Source organism: Sus scrofa, chromosome 6 (assembly GCF_054392235.1).
Source record: "Sus scrofa isolate SSC_HxYL_T2T_F1_AM1 chromosome 6, Sscrofa_HxYL_maternal_Yorkshire_Landrace_v2.0, whole genome shotgun sequence".
In the NCBI taxonomy this organism is placed as follows: domain Eukaryota; kingdom Metazoa; phylum Chordata; class Mammalia; order Artiodactyla; family Suidae; genus Sus; species Sus scrofa.
In genome coordinates, this window is record NC_139388.1 from 47,737,289 (window position 1) to 47,751,292 (window position 14,004).

At 42.9% G+C, this 14,004-nt stretch overlaps 1 protein-coding gene across 9 annotated transcripts in view; it reads right to left on the reverse strand.

Moving 5' to 3' along the window:
• Positions 1–14,004, reverse strand: part of LOC100623157 (uncharacterized) — a 247,612-nt gene that overhangs the window by 149,572 nt on the left and 84,036 nt on the right. For 6 of the 9 annotated variants that reach the window (XR_014806003.1, XR_014806002.1, XM_084960409.1 and 3 more), the window contains exon 3: positions 13,043–13,155. Coding sequence is in view for 4 of the 9 variants with exons in the window: in XM_084960409.1 (XP_084816535.1) it covers positions 13,043–13,155 (113 nt within the window). In the remaining 5 variants the exon portion in view is untranslated. Of the gene's footprint in view, positions 1–13,042; positions 13,156–14,004 lie in introns of those variants that run through there. The other 3 variants (XM_084960401.1, XM_084960406.1, XM_084960403.1) reach the window with 3 other exon arrangements.

Consider the following 14,004-nt stretch of genomic DNA (forward strand, 5'->3'; position numbering starts at 1 on the left):
AAGGCTCATGCTGAAAGGCAGTCGGGATTGGGCAGACAGAGAGGAGAGAGAGCAAAGTGGACAACCCCTTCCGGAATGTGGCTGCACAGGGAAGGTGAAGGAGGGTCCATTAAAAAATCCAGACAGACCTGAGCTAGTTGAGTGATAATGAAATGGCCAGGAGTTCCCTGGTGGCTTATCAGGTTAAGGGCCTGGCATTGTCACTGCTGATGGCTCTGGTTACTGCTGTGGCACAGGTTCGATCCCTGGCCCAGGAATTTCTGCATGTTGCAACCAAAAAAATAAAAAAAAAAAAAAGGATCCAGCGTAAAGAAAAAAGTGGAATGTATAAGGGAAAAAAGGGATGATCTGTGGCAGTGTCTTTCCAATTGTGAGTCAATATTTTTCAAATTGTGAATCCACCCAGTGGTTGACATATCCATTTGCTGGCCAGTATTTTAAACATTAAACTAAATGGACAGAATAAAACCAAACAAAATTTAAAATATGAGAGGACATTCAAATAAGAAGGATTGCTTCCTGAAACCTCTAAAGTAAGTTTGAATGTGTGTGGGTGCACGAGCATCTGTGGGGGTGCATACCAGAACATAATATAACCGCAGGATCCAATCGGAAAGTATGGAAGCCACTGATGTAACGGGCAAGGCTGGAGAAGGTGGAAGAGGCCAGGGTTTACAGCACCCAGGTGACCAGTGTCTTAGAGCAGTAGCCCCTCCGGTTGCACTAGACATGAAGGAATTTCCGCATGCCGCCACCAAAAAAAACAAAGGAGCAGAGGACAAGGTGTTCTTGGAAGGAACAAATCAGAGACTTGAGATATCTCCTGATTCAGTTCCCCCTCCCTCTCACCTTTTCTCACTGTCTCATTACCTCCCACTTTGATCCCCTCCATCACTAAGGCTTGGCCATGAGGCCAGGAGTGAGGAGGAGGATATAATAGGGAAACAGAAAGTCAAAGGCCAGCTCCTTCTATTTCCAAGAAATTTTAGGGTGGGGATGGGAAGAAAAGGAGAAGCCTGAAAGACGAAGGAAAAGTAGAGCAATAGATGGCTTGGAGGACCTGGTCAAGGAACAGACCTGGGAGATGGCTTATCCAGCAGGTCACATGGATACATTCAGCATGCAATGTCTGAATAGGTCAGCAGGTTCCAGTGAAGACAAGGCCAAGGTACAGTGGCCAAAGTAAGGGAAGTCAATGGAACCACCAGGTCACGGTGCTGGACAGTTTGTACACGTGCACTCTGAAGACACTCAGGCTGGTTACAAGGCTCAGAAGGGAGACAGTGGCCATGAACCAGAAGACCTTGGTGCTTTGACCTCCCTGGATAATAACACTGCTGCCTTCTGCTGGCATAGAAGGGGAGCTGACCCCACCCCCCAGGAGTACAGAGGGCCCAGGAGGATTTGGGGTTCCTAAACAGTTTATCATATAATTCCCCTGTTTTCAGGCCTGTCTTCAACCTTGGTCTGCCTATTCCTAAGGCTTTGCAGGATTCTGTCATATAAATTGGATGCTTCATGAATTGTCCCCTGCCAGCTTAGGACACAGCTTTCTTCTCTTTAAGTTACTTACTTTTTAGCTCATGCATGTACTTTTCTTTCTTTTTTTTTTATTTTTTCTTTTTGCTTTTTAGGGCTACACCTGTGGCATGTGGAGGTTCCCAGGCTAGGGGTTGAATCAGAGGTACAGTAGGGACCGAATTGGAGCTATAGCTGCCGGCCTATACCACAGCCACAGCAAAGCAGCATCCAAGCCGCATCTTTGACCCACAACACAGCTCACAGAAACGCCATATCCTTAACCCACTGAGCAAGGCCAGGGATCAAACCCAAAATCTCATGGTTTCTAGTCAGATTTGTTTCCGCTGTGCCACTATGAGAACTCCTCATTCATGTACTTTTTAGTTTCCAAAATGTTGCCATATTCTTTCTTGTCTTTGTTTTTTGTTTGTTATTGTTGTTGTTGGATATTGGGGAGGGGGCTGTGTTTTTTGTTTGCTTAGGTTTTTTTGTTTTTTGTTTTTTTCAGTCCTAGAGGTTTTTTCTTAAAAAAAAAAAAACAAAGCTATTTTACTCTTGTTTTGGTAGGACTTCAGGAAGGACCAAAAGTAAAAGCATGTGTTGAATCCATTAATTAAGACTTGCCTTTTAAAATTATAAAAACTACTAGCACTTTGTTGTACAGCAGAAATTATCACAATCTTACAAATCAACTATACTTCAAAAAATTTTTAAAAAAATGTAAGCCTAGTAGTTCTCTTGTGATGCAGCTGGTTAAGGATATGGCATTGTCAGTACAGTGGCTTGGGTCACTATCGTGGCAGGGGTTCAATCCCTGGCCCAGGGATTTCAACATGCCACAGATGTGGCCACCTCCGCCCCCAAAAAATGAAAACTAATAATACTGTATTCATTTCCACACATAAAAATATGTGCTCTCCTTGGTGTGTGAACAAGATGCCCCAGCCTTCCACCCCCAGGGCTGGCTGATGGAGTTGGCTGATGGGTGTTCAGTCATGCAGGCAATTTGCCTAGAGTCAAACACATCCTCCTGGCCAGAACCCCCAGGGCTGTGTCTATCAAACAAAGTTATCACCTCGCTGGGAAGAAAATCACTAAATTGTTCTCTGAACGTCATGGCAGGGTGGAATCCTCATCCATTTAAATAAAACATTTTAAAACATCCTTTCACTGTAATGTACAGATATGGAACCCAGATAAATGATGTAAGAAAATGGTTTCATAAGAAAATGTAATTCTTTCATGATTAAATAAAACATTTTCTAGTTAATCCTTCTTAAGGCTTTGATTGCCATGAGACACATATGCAAAGAGTCATTTCAGATGTTTCACCACCACATTCAGAAACAAGAAGTGTAATAAGATAATCACAGAATTCAGGGACTTCAGAGGTAGAAGGAACATGAGCTCCTACTACAGACAGAAAATTCCTGAGTTAAAATCCTGAACCCAACGTGATGCTATTCGGAGGTGGGGACATTAGGGAGTGATTAGGTCATGAGGGTGAAGCCCAACGAATGGGGTTAGAGCCCTTATGAAAGACACACACACACACACACACACACACACACACACACACACACACAGAGAGAGCCTTTTTGACGCATTGCAAGGCCACAGTGAGAAGATGACTATCTATGATATGGGAATTAGGCCCTCTCAAGGCACTGCTGGTATCTTGATCTTGGACTTCTCAGGCTCCAGAACTATGAGAAATAAACGTTCATTGTTTAAACTACCCCCTTCTCTGTTCTCTGGTATTTTTGTTATATCCACCTCAATGGACCTAGCTACCATCCTGTTCTATGGTTTAGGAAAATATATCACCTGAGGAGCTTTACAAAAATGTTCGCATTGGGAGGTCTGTGCCCTGATCATAGGGACAGATGCCAAGGTCAGGTAACAATTATTCTCTATCTTCACAGAGAAAATAAGATTTACAACATAAATGTCCATCGACAAAGAAATGGATCAAGAAGATGTGGTACCTATATACAATGGAATACTACTCAGTCATAAAAAAGAAATGATGCCATTTACAGCAACATGGATGCAACTGGAGATTCTCATACTAAGTGAAGTTAAGTCAGAAAGAGAAAGATAAATACCATAAGATATCACTTCTATGAAGACTCTATGGCACAAATGAACTTATCTACAGAACCGAAACAGACACACAGATAGAGAGAGGGGAAGGAGTGGGATGGACTGGGAGTGTGGGATTGGTAAATGCAAACCATTACATTTAGAATGGATAAGCAACGAGATCCTGCTGTATAGCACAGGGAACTACATCTAATCCCTTGGGACAGACCACAATGGAAGATAATATAAGAAAGGGAATATATGACCGCATCACTTTGCTGTACAGCATAAATTGGCTCAACAGTGTAAATTAACTATACTTTAATTTTGAAAAAAGAAATAAAAGAAGCTTTCAATATAGCAACTCCAGCCTATCTTAGGTACAAAGTTTCTCCAAAAGTAGGGCTGAAATTTGGGAAAATACGGGGTCCATGAAAAGGTGTGTGGCATTGTTTTCTTGTCAATCACTGAAGTATAAACTGCCACTTTCCCCAGATGACTAATCCAGACTTCTATGGTTGTGCTACACCCTCATCCTAGGACATCCTCTCTAGTCCATCTTTCTCCACCCCCTACTATCCTATTTCTTAGCTTCTCTTTATTAAAAACTTCTAGAAAGAGTTATCCATCCTCATCTCCCAGTTTTCTTCTCTTAATTTCTCCTACCTCTGTTTTATTTATACACAAACTCAATTGTAAATAGAAAGAACTTATTTTTAAGAAGCCATCAATATGGTGCTTCATCACTCTTGAATACTTGAGTGCACAGTTCCTACAAATAAGGAACATTCTCATATTAATCCATGGAAGAAGATCAAAATAAGAAAATTAACACTGACACGTTGCTCCCACTTAATTCTCAGATCATATTCAAGTACTGTCCAGTAATATTGCTGTGTAACAAAATATTTCAGTTCAGAATTGTCATGTCTCTTTAGTCTCCTGAATTTGGACCTATTCCTTAGTCTTTCCTTGACATCCATGATCTGGACATTTTTTGAAGATTACAGTCCAGTTAAGTTGTAGACTGTTCTTTTTTTTTTTTTTTTTGGCTTTTTGTCTTTTTTTGAGGGCTGCACCCATGGCATAAAGAGGTTCCCAGGCTAGGGGTCTAACTGGAGCTGTTGCAGCCGGCCTACACCACAGCCACAGCAATGCCAGATCCAAGTCACGTCTGCAACCTACACCACAGCTCACAGCAACGCCAGATCCTTAACCCACTGAGCAAGGCCAGGGATCGAACCCGCAACCTCCTGGTTCCTAGTCGGATTCGTTTTCACTGCGCCATGACGGGAACTCCTAGACTGTCCTCTTTAGATTTGGGTTATGCATCTTTGGGATAGTGATGCTCTGATTGTCTCACTGCATCTCAGCAAGTAGTCTCCAAGAGATGATTTCTATTCATCCCTTATTTGATGATGTTGTTTGATCAGTTGATTAAGGGAGTCTGCCAGACTTCTGACTACAGATTTATGTTTCCTCTTTACAATTAATAAGTACTCTGTAGGGAGGTACTTTGAAACCCTTTGAATATCCTGTTCCTCATCGAACATTCAATTCACTCACTCATTCATACCGGTGTAAATTCATGGGTTTCTAGTTTCTCCAATCCATTACTCTCATTATTCTGATGCTTCGATGGTCCCAGATTTGGCCAATGGAAGCCCTTTGTAGATAGTTTCTGCATCTGTTTGATATGCCTCCATTATTTTTGAAATACACGCATACTTTCTGGCATACGACATTCCAGGTTTATCTTATACTTTCCTACCCCAGCCCTCCTTCTCCCATGCAAGTTCTGGCTTTCCAGCCAAGTGGCCTTTCCACCCCCACCACATGCGTGCCTTCTTTGTCATGTTTGGACTCTGACACCAGACACCAAGCTGCCCACCTGGCACGGATGCCCTCTTCACCCCATCAGGGCTCTAACACCCCAGGCCAGGCTACTCTGTGTGGAAATCTTCCTTATCTTGCTCAAATGTGGATACCCCGTGAGGACACCCCTCTCCCCTGGTCAGGCTCCATGAGCACACACCACGCTGCCCTCCTATGCAGACAATCTCCTCACCCCACTCAGACACAGACACCCTACTCTGGTTATCCTCCTACATGACTGCCCTTCTCAACCCCCCAGTGCCCTGCAGCCCAAGCTGGGCCATCCATCTACTTTATCCCACTCAGGATCCTATGCCCTGTATCAGACCACCACACCTCACCCTGGATGGCTCCAGCGCCCCCTGCTGGGCAATCTCCCCACCATGTGGATACCCTCCTTTGTAGGACATCAGTGGACACCCACTCACTTTAGGGCAGGGGGCCTTCCTACCTCCCTGTATGGATATCTATCTTGCTTCAACTTAACTCTAACAGCTTTTTTTTTTTTTTTTTTTTGGTCTTTTTAGGGCTGCACTCAAGGCATATGGAGATTCCCAGTCTAATCAGAGCTACAGCTGCCAGCCTCCACCACAGCCACAGCAACGCAGGATCCGAGCCGCGTCTGCAACCTACACCACAGCTCACACAAAGCCAGATCCTTAGCCCACTGAGCGAGGCTGGGGATCGAACCCTCAACCTCATGGTTCTTAGTCGGATTCGTTTCTACTGCGTCATGACGGGAAGTTCTCCAACAGCTTTTAAACTGATTTGTTCCGGAAGGGAAAGAAAAGAAAGAGGTGAGGGAAAAGGAAAGGATGAGGGAGAGGAAAAGTCCATTCTCTTATAAACCCACCCTAATCAGACTTCTTTCCCACTATTCCACCAAGACTTCTTTGCCAAGGTTACAGTGACCCCCACAGTGACCAGTTCTTCGTATTTATTCAACAGAGCGATCCCTCCCACTCTTGATACATTTTCTTCACTTGGGTTTGAGGACACACATTCTCCTGGTTTTCCTCCTACTGTACTGGAAATACTTAAGTAGACAAGCCATGTATTCATTAACTTCAGACATTGAAATCCTGAGGTGTTACCACATTCCTGGATTAAAGGCTACCAAAAATGTCACTGCCACGACATACCCACCACAGATGCATACAAAAAAATTAGACCCACCTGCTAGGGGAACAAAATTAATAATCTGCTTAGTTAATCATCATAAAAACAATCACCTTCACCAGAGTCCAAGGTTAAAATAATAATCTAAACACCAATCTGGTCCTTAGTTTTAATTAATTTTCTTTACCATGATCATCACCATTTAGAAACCAGCACACATGAGTGCTAATTTATATCATTGAAATAGAAAAGAAAGGGGCTTTTTGCATAAAGTGCTTTTCTAATTTCTAACACAATGAGCTTCCTAAACTATTTCACATTGAAAATCTCTCTGCCAAGGCTCAAGTTAGGTTTCCCTACCGAACAAGAACACAGCTCCTGAGAATCAGGGCAAAATGGCTTGTTAAGTGAACTGAGACAGAGGCGGAAACACAAACATTTTTGTGAAGTGTTCCTATTTTATCAGCCAAACTGAACTATAGCAAATCATCACATGTCTAAAAAATGTAAAGAAAACTGTGAGCTGCTCATTTTGTATTGATTCGACCTTCTGTTCCTCTAATGACCTGATCTAAAATGACCTGGCAGGCTCAGTATCACCCCCGGGCTCAGTGTCAGCAAAGGGACCCACTCTGTCCATCACTGACATGAGGCAAACTCACAGCTGCCATTCACCAGCAGGGGGCACTGCACCCGGGTTTTTCTGTAGGCGAAACCACTCAAAAGCTGAAGCTTGAGAAATGTGTATTTCGGGAGACTGAAAAATGTGTGTCGCCATTCTAGACGAATAGTTTGCCACACAATCAATAGGGCATCTCCATGTGTGCTTTCAGTGGCAATATCCACAGTAGGGTGTTCTGAAGCCTGGAGTACATCTTAGAAAAACAACAACAAAAAAAATGGCACTGTGCTTGGGTCATAAATAGCAATACTTTCTGGAAACCTTTCAGTGAGCAGGAACATTATAAAAGACAGGGTACCAAACTCCTCATTAAATAGCTTCAGGTCATACTTATTGGGCCAAAATAATTATCTAAGTAGGCTCAGCTGTAAATCAGTGCAGTGCCCTAATGTGCAAGTAAATGGCCCAACCAACAGTATTCAATGTAAGTTCATCCAAATTAAGTTGAATCGAATATCACATTTATGATTATTAAAATAGGATTGTTATGGAGTTCCCACTGTGACACAATGGGATTGCTGGCATCTCTGGAGCACCGAGATGCAGGTTCAATCCCCCATCCAGCACAGTAGGTTGAGGATTTGACTTTGCTGCAGCAGCAACATAGGCTGCAGCTGTGGCTCGGCTCTGACCCCTGGCCTGGGGACTCTATATGCCGTGGGGCAGCCAAAAAGGAAAATAAATAAATAAATAGGATTATTAGGTGTAGGGGAATGGGTAATTACTGAAATATCAACATTACTATTTTTGTATTAGCAAAATTGTTTTGCAAAAATAATTTTTATACCTTAAATGTTATAAAAAGGAAATTTTTTAATTGTATAGAATCCTGAAGTCACAGGTTATCTGTCATGATCCAGTGATAACTTTTCATAAATGCAAGGCCCTGAGCAGAAAACTGGTTTTTAAATGATCGCTTCTGGGGTTCCCTTCATGGCTCAGGGGAAATGAATCTAACTAGCATCCATGAGGACACAGGTTGGATCCCCAGTCTTGTCCAGTGGGTTAAGGATCTGGCATTGTCCAGAGCTGTGGTGTAAGTCATAGACACGGCTCAGATCTGGCATTGCTGTGGCTATGGTAGAGGCTGGTAGCTACAGCTCTGATTAGCTCCCTAGTCTAAAAAACAAACAAACAAAAAAAATCACTTCTGTGAATTACTCTGCCAAAAAACTAAATAGAATGAAACACAGACTTTTAAGATTGGAAAGGCACTTGGCAAATTTTTTTTCTTTTCAGGGCTGCACCTGCGGCATATGGAAGTTCCCAGGCTAGGGGTGGAATCAGAGCTATAGCTGCAGGCCTATGCCGCACCCACAGCAGAGCGGGATCCGAGCCACGACTGCGACCTACACAGCTCACGGCAGCGGCAGATCCTTAACCCACTGAGTGGGGCCACAGAGCCAACCATGTCTTCATGGATACTATTTGGGTTCATTACTGCAGAGCCACTACAGAAATTCCTGCAAATTTTTTCTTTTTTTGTACCTTATCAGTAAAAAGCATGTTAACGTGCTCCCCAAAGGTATGTATATTTTGTTTATAAATTATTCATAATATTGTACTGATACATCATGTACATTATAAAACATATAAAAATGTTAAATGTTGACAGGTACCATAAAAAATAAAGCTCTTAGATTTTTCTTCCATATCCCAAATCATCTTTTCTTGAGTTTTCCTAGAAAATACATTCCTTACTCTTACTTGGGAAAAGCATAACCCATAAATATGCATTTTGTGATATACAAGAGAAAAATATAAGCATTTTTGTTGCATTTATATTAAAAAAGAATATAATGGCTTGCCTGCAAAGCAGCATTTCATCAACTATCTCCTCTCTCTTGGATCATTCCCATCAGTGTACATTTTTCCATCTCAAAAAAAAAGGTTTTTTTAATCTTACTTCACCCTTTGGTTAATGCCCTATTTTTCCTTCCCTTTGCAATAACAGTCCTCATAAGAACATAGTCTAAGGCAAACCCCCAATGATCCCACCATCTGATATCACACTCCCTTCCCCATGAATGTGGGCAGTGTGATTTACTTCTAATCAACAGTATATGGCAACGATAATGAGAGGTCATTCCTATGATTATATTATATATATGTAATATAAATGCTATCTTGTTATCAAACTCACTCTAGGACTCTCTCTCTAACTAGCTATGAAGAAATAAGCAGCTTCAGAGCCTGTTGTGGCTCAGGGGATTAAGAACTTGACATAGTATCTATCTGTCTGTGAGGATGCACTTTCAATCCCTGGCCTTGCTCAGAGGGTTAAGAATCCGGCGTTGCCGTGAGCTGTGGTGTAGGTCACAGACACAGCTCCGATCCTGCAGTGCTGTGGCTTTGATGTAGGCTGGCAGCTGCAGCTCCAATTTGATCCCTAGCCTGGGAACTTCCATACACTGCTGGTGCGACCATAAAAAGAAAACAAACAAAAAAAAAAACCAAACAAACAATAACAACAACAACAACAACAAAGCCACCATGATGGGAGGCCCATATTACTTTCTTGCCAAGAAGCTGAAGGACGCCTCTAGGACCTGAAGGCAGCCAACAGCCAGCAAGAAGCGGGGCCCTCAATCCAACAACTACCAGAAAACAAGTTCTGCCAACAACGTGGGAGAACCTGGAAGCAGATTCCTCTCCACTTGAGGCTTCAGATAAGAACATAGTCTAGCCAATCCCTTGATTGTAATCCCATGAGACCCAGCTAATCTATGTCTAGACTCTTGTGAGCAGCGTGTTTTCTTTTTTTCTTTTCTTTTCTTTTTTTTTTTTTTTTGGTCTTTTTAGGGCCCCACCCATGACATATGTAAGTTCCCAGGCCAGGGGTTGAATTGGAGCTATAGCCGGTGGCCCAGGCCACAGCCACAGCAATGCCAAATCTGAGCCACATTCTGCGACCCACACAAGAGCTGACGGCAAAGCCAGATCCTTATCCCACTGCGCGAGGCCAGGGACCAAACCCAAGTCCTCATGGATAGCAGCCAGGTTCATTACAGCTGAGCCACAACGGGAATTCCAACAAGTGTTTTCTTTTAAGTCACTAAATTTGTGATAATTTGTTATAGAGCTGTGTACAGGGGTCCCCAAGACCACACTCAGGTTCAGTAACTTGCTATAGGGATTCACATAACTAAGCAAAGCCACTATAATCATGTTAATGTGCACTGCAGTTAAACGATACGGAGTAAAATCAGCAGCATAAAAAGATGCATAGAGCGGAATGCAGAAAGAGACCAGACGTAGGTTTCCAATAGTCCTTTCCTCATGGAGTCATGTGGACAGCACTTAATTTCGCCAGCAATGGTGGGTGACAACTCACACGGAGTACTCCCCTGGAAGCTCACTCGGGCCTTGGTATCCAGGGTTTTTACTGGGGCTTCGTGGCTGAACTTTGGTCTCCAGCCTTCCAGAGATCAAGCATATATTGTGTAGCCCACACACATCACAATGTTAGCGTAAACTATCTGGCACGGCCCAAGGCCTCAGCTACACAAAGACACTCTTAACAGGCAGGATATACCCAGGAGGCAGGCAAGGGCCAAACCTTTCCTTGGAACGTGCAAGGTTTTGACAACCCAGACCTATGGCACAGCAGCAACAGATAAGTAATAAAGATCGTTACCTGGCAGTGGGGTGCTACTGTAATGCCCAAAAATGTGAGGTGTGGCATTGGAAATGAGCAGTGGACAAAGGCTGGAAGAATTTTGACAAGCATCATAGAGAAAGCCTAAATGTCCTTAAACACATTGTTAGAATAAATCTGAACTTAGAGGATACTGCTAATGACAGTTCAGAAGGCAATGAGGAACACGTTATTGAAAAGTGAAGGAAAGAGATGCTTGTTACGTAGCGGCAGAAAGCTTCGTTACACTGTCTCCTGCAGTTACACAGAAAACTGAACTTGTAAGTAATTAATGTGGTTAGCTAGCTAAGGAAATTTCTGAGCAAAGTATTTACGGTGCTCCCTGGTTTCTTCTTGCAGCTTATAGTAAAATGTGAGAGAAGAGAGATAGCTTAGAGAAGAATTGTTAAACAAAAGGAACCAGAACGTAATGATTTTTAAAATCCTCAGCTGAATATACTACTAAATATATTACTAAATGACTTCTAAGGGCTGTCAGGAAAGCAGGCTCTATAGAAAAAGCTGAGGATGTGACTGTGCAAACTTTTATTTAAATCTCAGAAAGATCAGGGTATTCAGTCATACAAAGTGCCCTTTAAAGAGATGAAGAGTGGGTCTCACAGAGCCTCTCAACCAAATCATACAGCCTGTAGGCACTTGGGGAAATGTTCGCCAACCCTCTTGGCAGGAGCTTATCTCAAAAAGAGAAGGGCTTATCTCAAAAAGATTTGTGTGTACCACTTTGTTATAATGGAGCAAATCTAAGTGACACCCATGGAAAGCCCAGAAAGTCCTTGAGAGAACTATTTTGGCAGAAACTAAGAGAAGAGATCAGTTCAGACCTGCTATGACCCAGTGGCTCTTTCGGAGCTCTCCTTCTCCTCTCTTTTTGAGCAGGACTGTCTCTAGGTGTTATCCTTTGCCTGTTCTGCCATCACTTGTTGGGAGGATGGTGAGGCGGGTAGAAGGGATATAGGTAAACCCAATAATTTGTCTCATTAGTTTCATGGATTGACAGACTGAGAAAAAACCCAGGAGTCCCATCTGACCTAGGCCTGATTTAGCCAATGAGATTGTTGACTTTGAGTAGATGCTACTCTCATCAGCCTCTTAAAGACCTTGGGAAAAAGTGAATGTGGGAGAGATATGAATCATTGGGGGATTAGATGGTGGTAGACAGACTCAAAAAAAATATTTGACTATACTTGAAAAATACTGCTCACGGTCAGGAACCCTATACAGAGTACACACACACACACACACACACACACACACACACACACATACCCAAAAGGGGGGGGGGTAGGGTATTTAGGGTATTATATAAAGGAATTACTATAAACATACCATTAGGATAAAAATCCAAGTCTTTCTAAATATCAAAGGAAATATTAAGAGAGACAGAGAGACAGCAAAAGGGAAACTACGAAGAAACAGTGCATATGAACACAAAGAGAAGGGTCACTGTACTCAGATCAACACCTCCACAAGTTATTAGTGTGAACTAATAATGATCTGTTCACACTCTTCCTGAACAGGATTCCAAATGTGCCCGACACATGGCAAGCCAGGACCTTGGGAAATAATCCATGAGACCACATGGTAAGGTGGCAAAATGGTAAAGGGAGAAAGACAAAAGTGCCCTTTTTTTTTTTTTTTTTTTGCTTTTTAGGGCCCCACCCACAGACGGAGGTTCCCAGGCTAGGAGTCGAATCAGAGCTACAGCTGCTGGCCTACACCAGGGCCACAGCCTTGATCTGAGCCTTGTCTGCAGCCTACACTACAGCTCACAGCAATGCCAGATCCTTAGCCCACTGAGCGAGGACAAGATCGAACCCGTATCCTCATGGTTCCTAGATGGGTTCGTTAACCACTGAGCCACAAAGGGAACTCCAAAAGTGCACATCTCTTTTCAGGAAATACAACAAGACAAATCTTTAGAATCACAACTTCAAAAAACTTTGGTAAAGACTAACTACATAGCTGTGATCTATTTTGGGAATAAACATCTTTTTAAGAGACTGCCTTTCAGTGAAAGAGGCTGATAGAAAGAGAAGGAATAGTCCTGTGATAAGGATCACAAAGGGACCCTAGAAAAGATGTTTAAATAGAAAGAGTGTTACCTTTTTCCTCAGCAGCAGGCAACACACTCCCAAGAGGCTTGTGATGATGCTTGAGGCCCAGGGCTCCCATGTACAGCAGCCTCGGCAGAACGGGAAGTTGAAAAATCATATACCTATGAAGCAAAAAATAATAAACTGAAAAATAACCAGTTAGACTGCTAATTACTTAGGTTTATTTAGCAAATCTGCTGCTTTTATATTTTCTGTTTAGGCTCTAATAGAAATCATTGCGTGAAGTTGAAATTCTCTTTGAAGTACTTAACTAATTACCTCAGGGGCAAAAAAAAGGAAAATAATTGCCTTCCACATTTGAGCAACTAGTATGTTCTCTTTCCCCGTGGTGACCTCAAGGGACAGAGGCTTCCGACAATCTCTCCAAGTGACCGTCCTAGGTGCGACTCATGCGCAGTGATCTGGTGTGACCTCATAGCAAGGAAAGGTTCAGACCTTCCCATTCATATCTGTCCTTGGTCCCAGGTGAGTGTGGCATTTTTTGTGACAGCATCTGAACATCATCTCTTCAGGCAAGTAATCCAGTGACATTTTGGGCCTGTTCCCAATAGCCAGTGGCCTCTTTTACTGTTTCTGTTAGACTATTATCTTATCCCTGGAATTCCTGTTGTGGCTCAGTGGGTTACAAACCCAACTAGTGACCATGAGGATGCAGGTTCAATCCCCAGCCTCTCTCAGTGGGTTAAGGATCCGACATTGCTGTGAGCTGTGGTGTAAGTTGCAGATGTGGCTCAGATCTGGCGTTGCTGTGGCTGTGGTGCAGGCCAGCAACTGCTGCTCTAATTCGACCCTTAGCCTGGGAACCTCCATGTGCTGCGGGTGCAGCCCTAAAAAAGCAAACAAAACAACACAAACAAAAAAAAAAAACCCCAAAACTATTATCATATCCCTGAGTTTCCTGGTGGCCTACCACTTAAGGATCTGGCATTGTCACTGCTGTGGTGCAGATT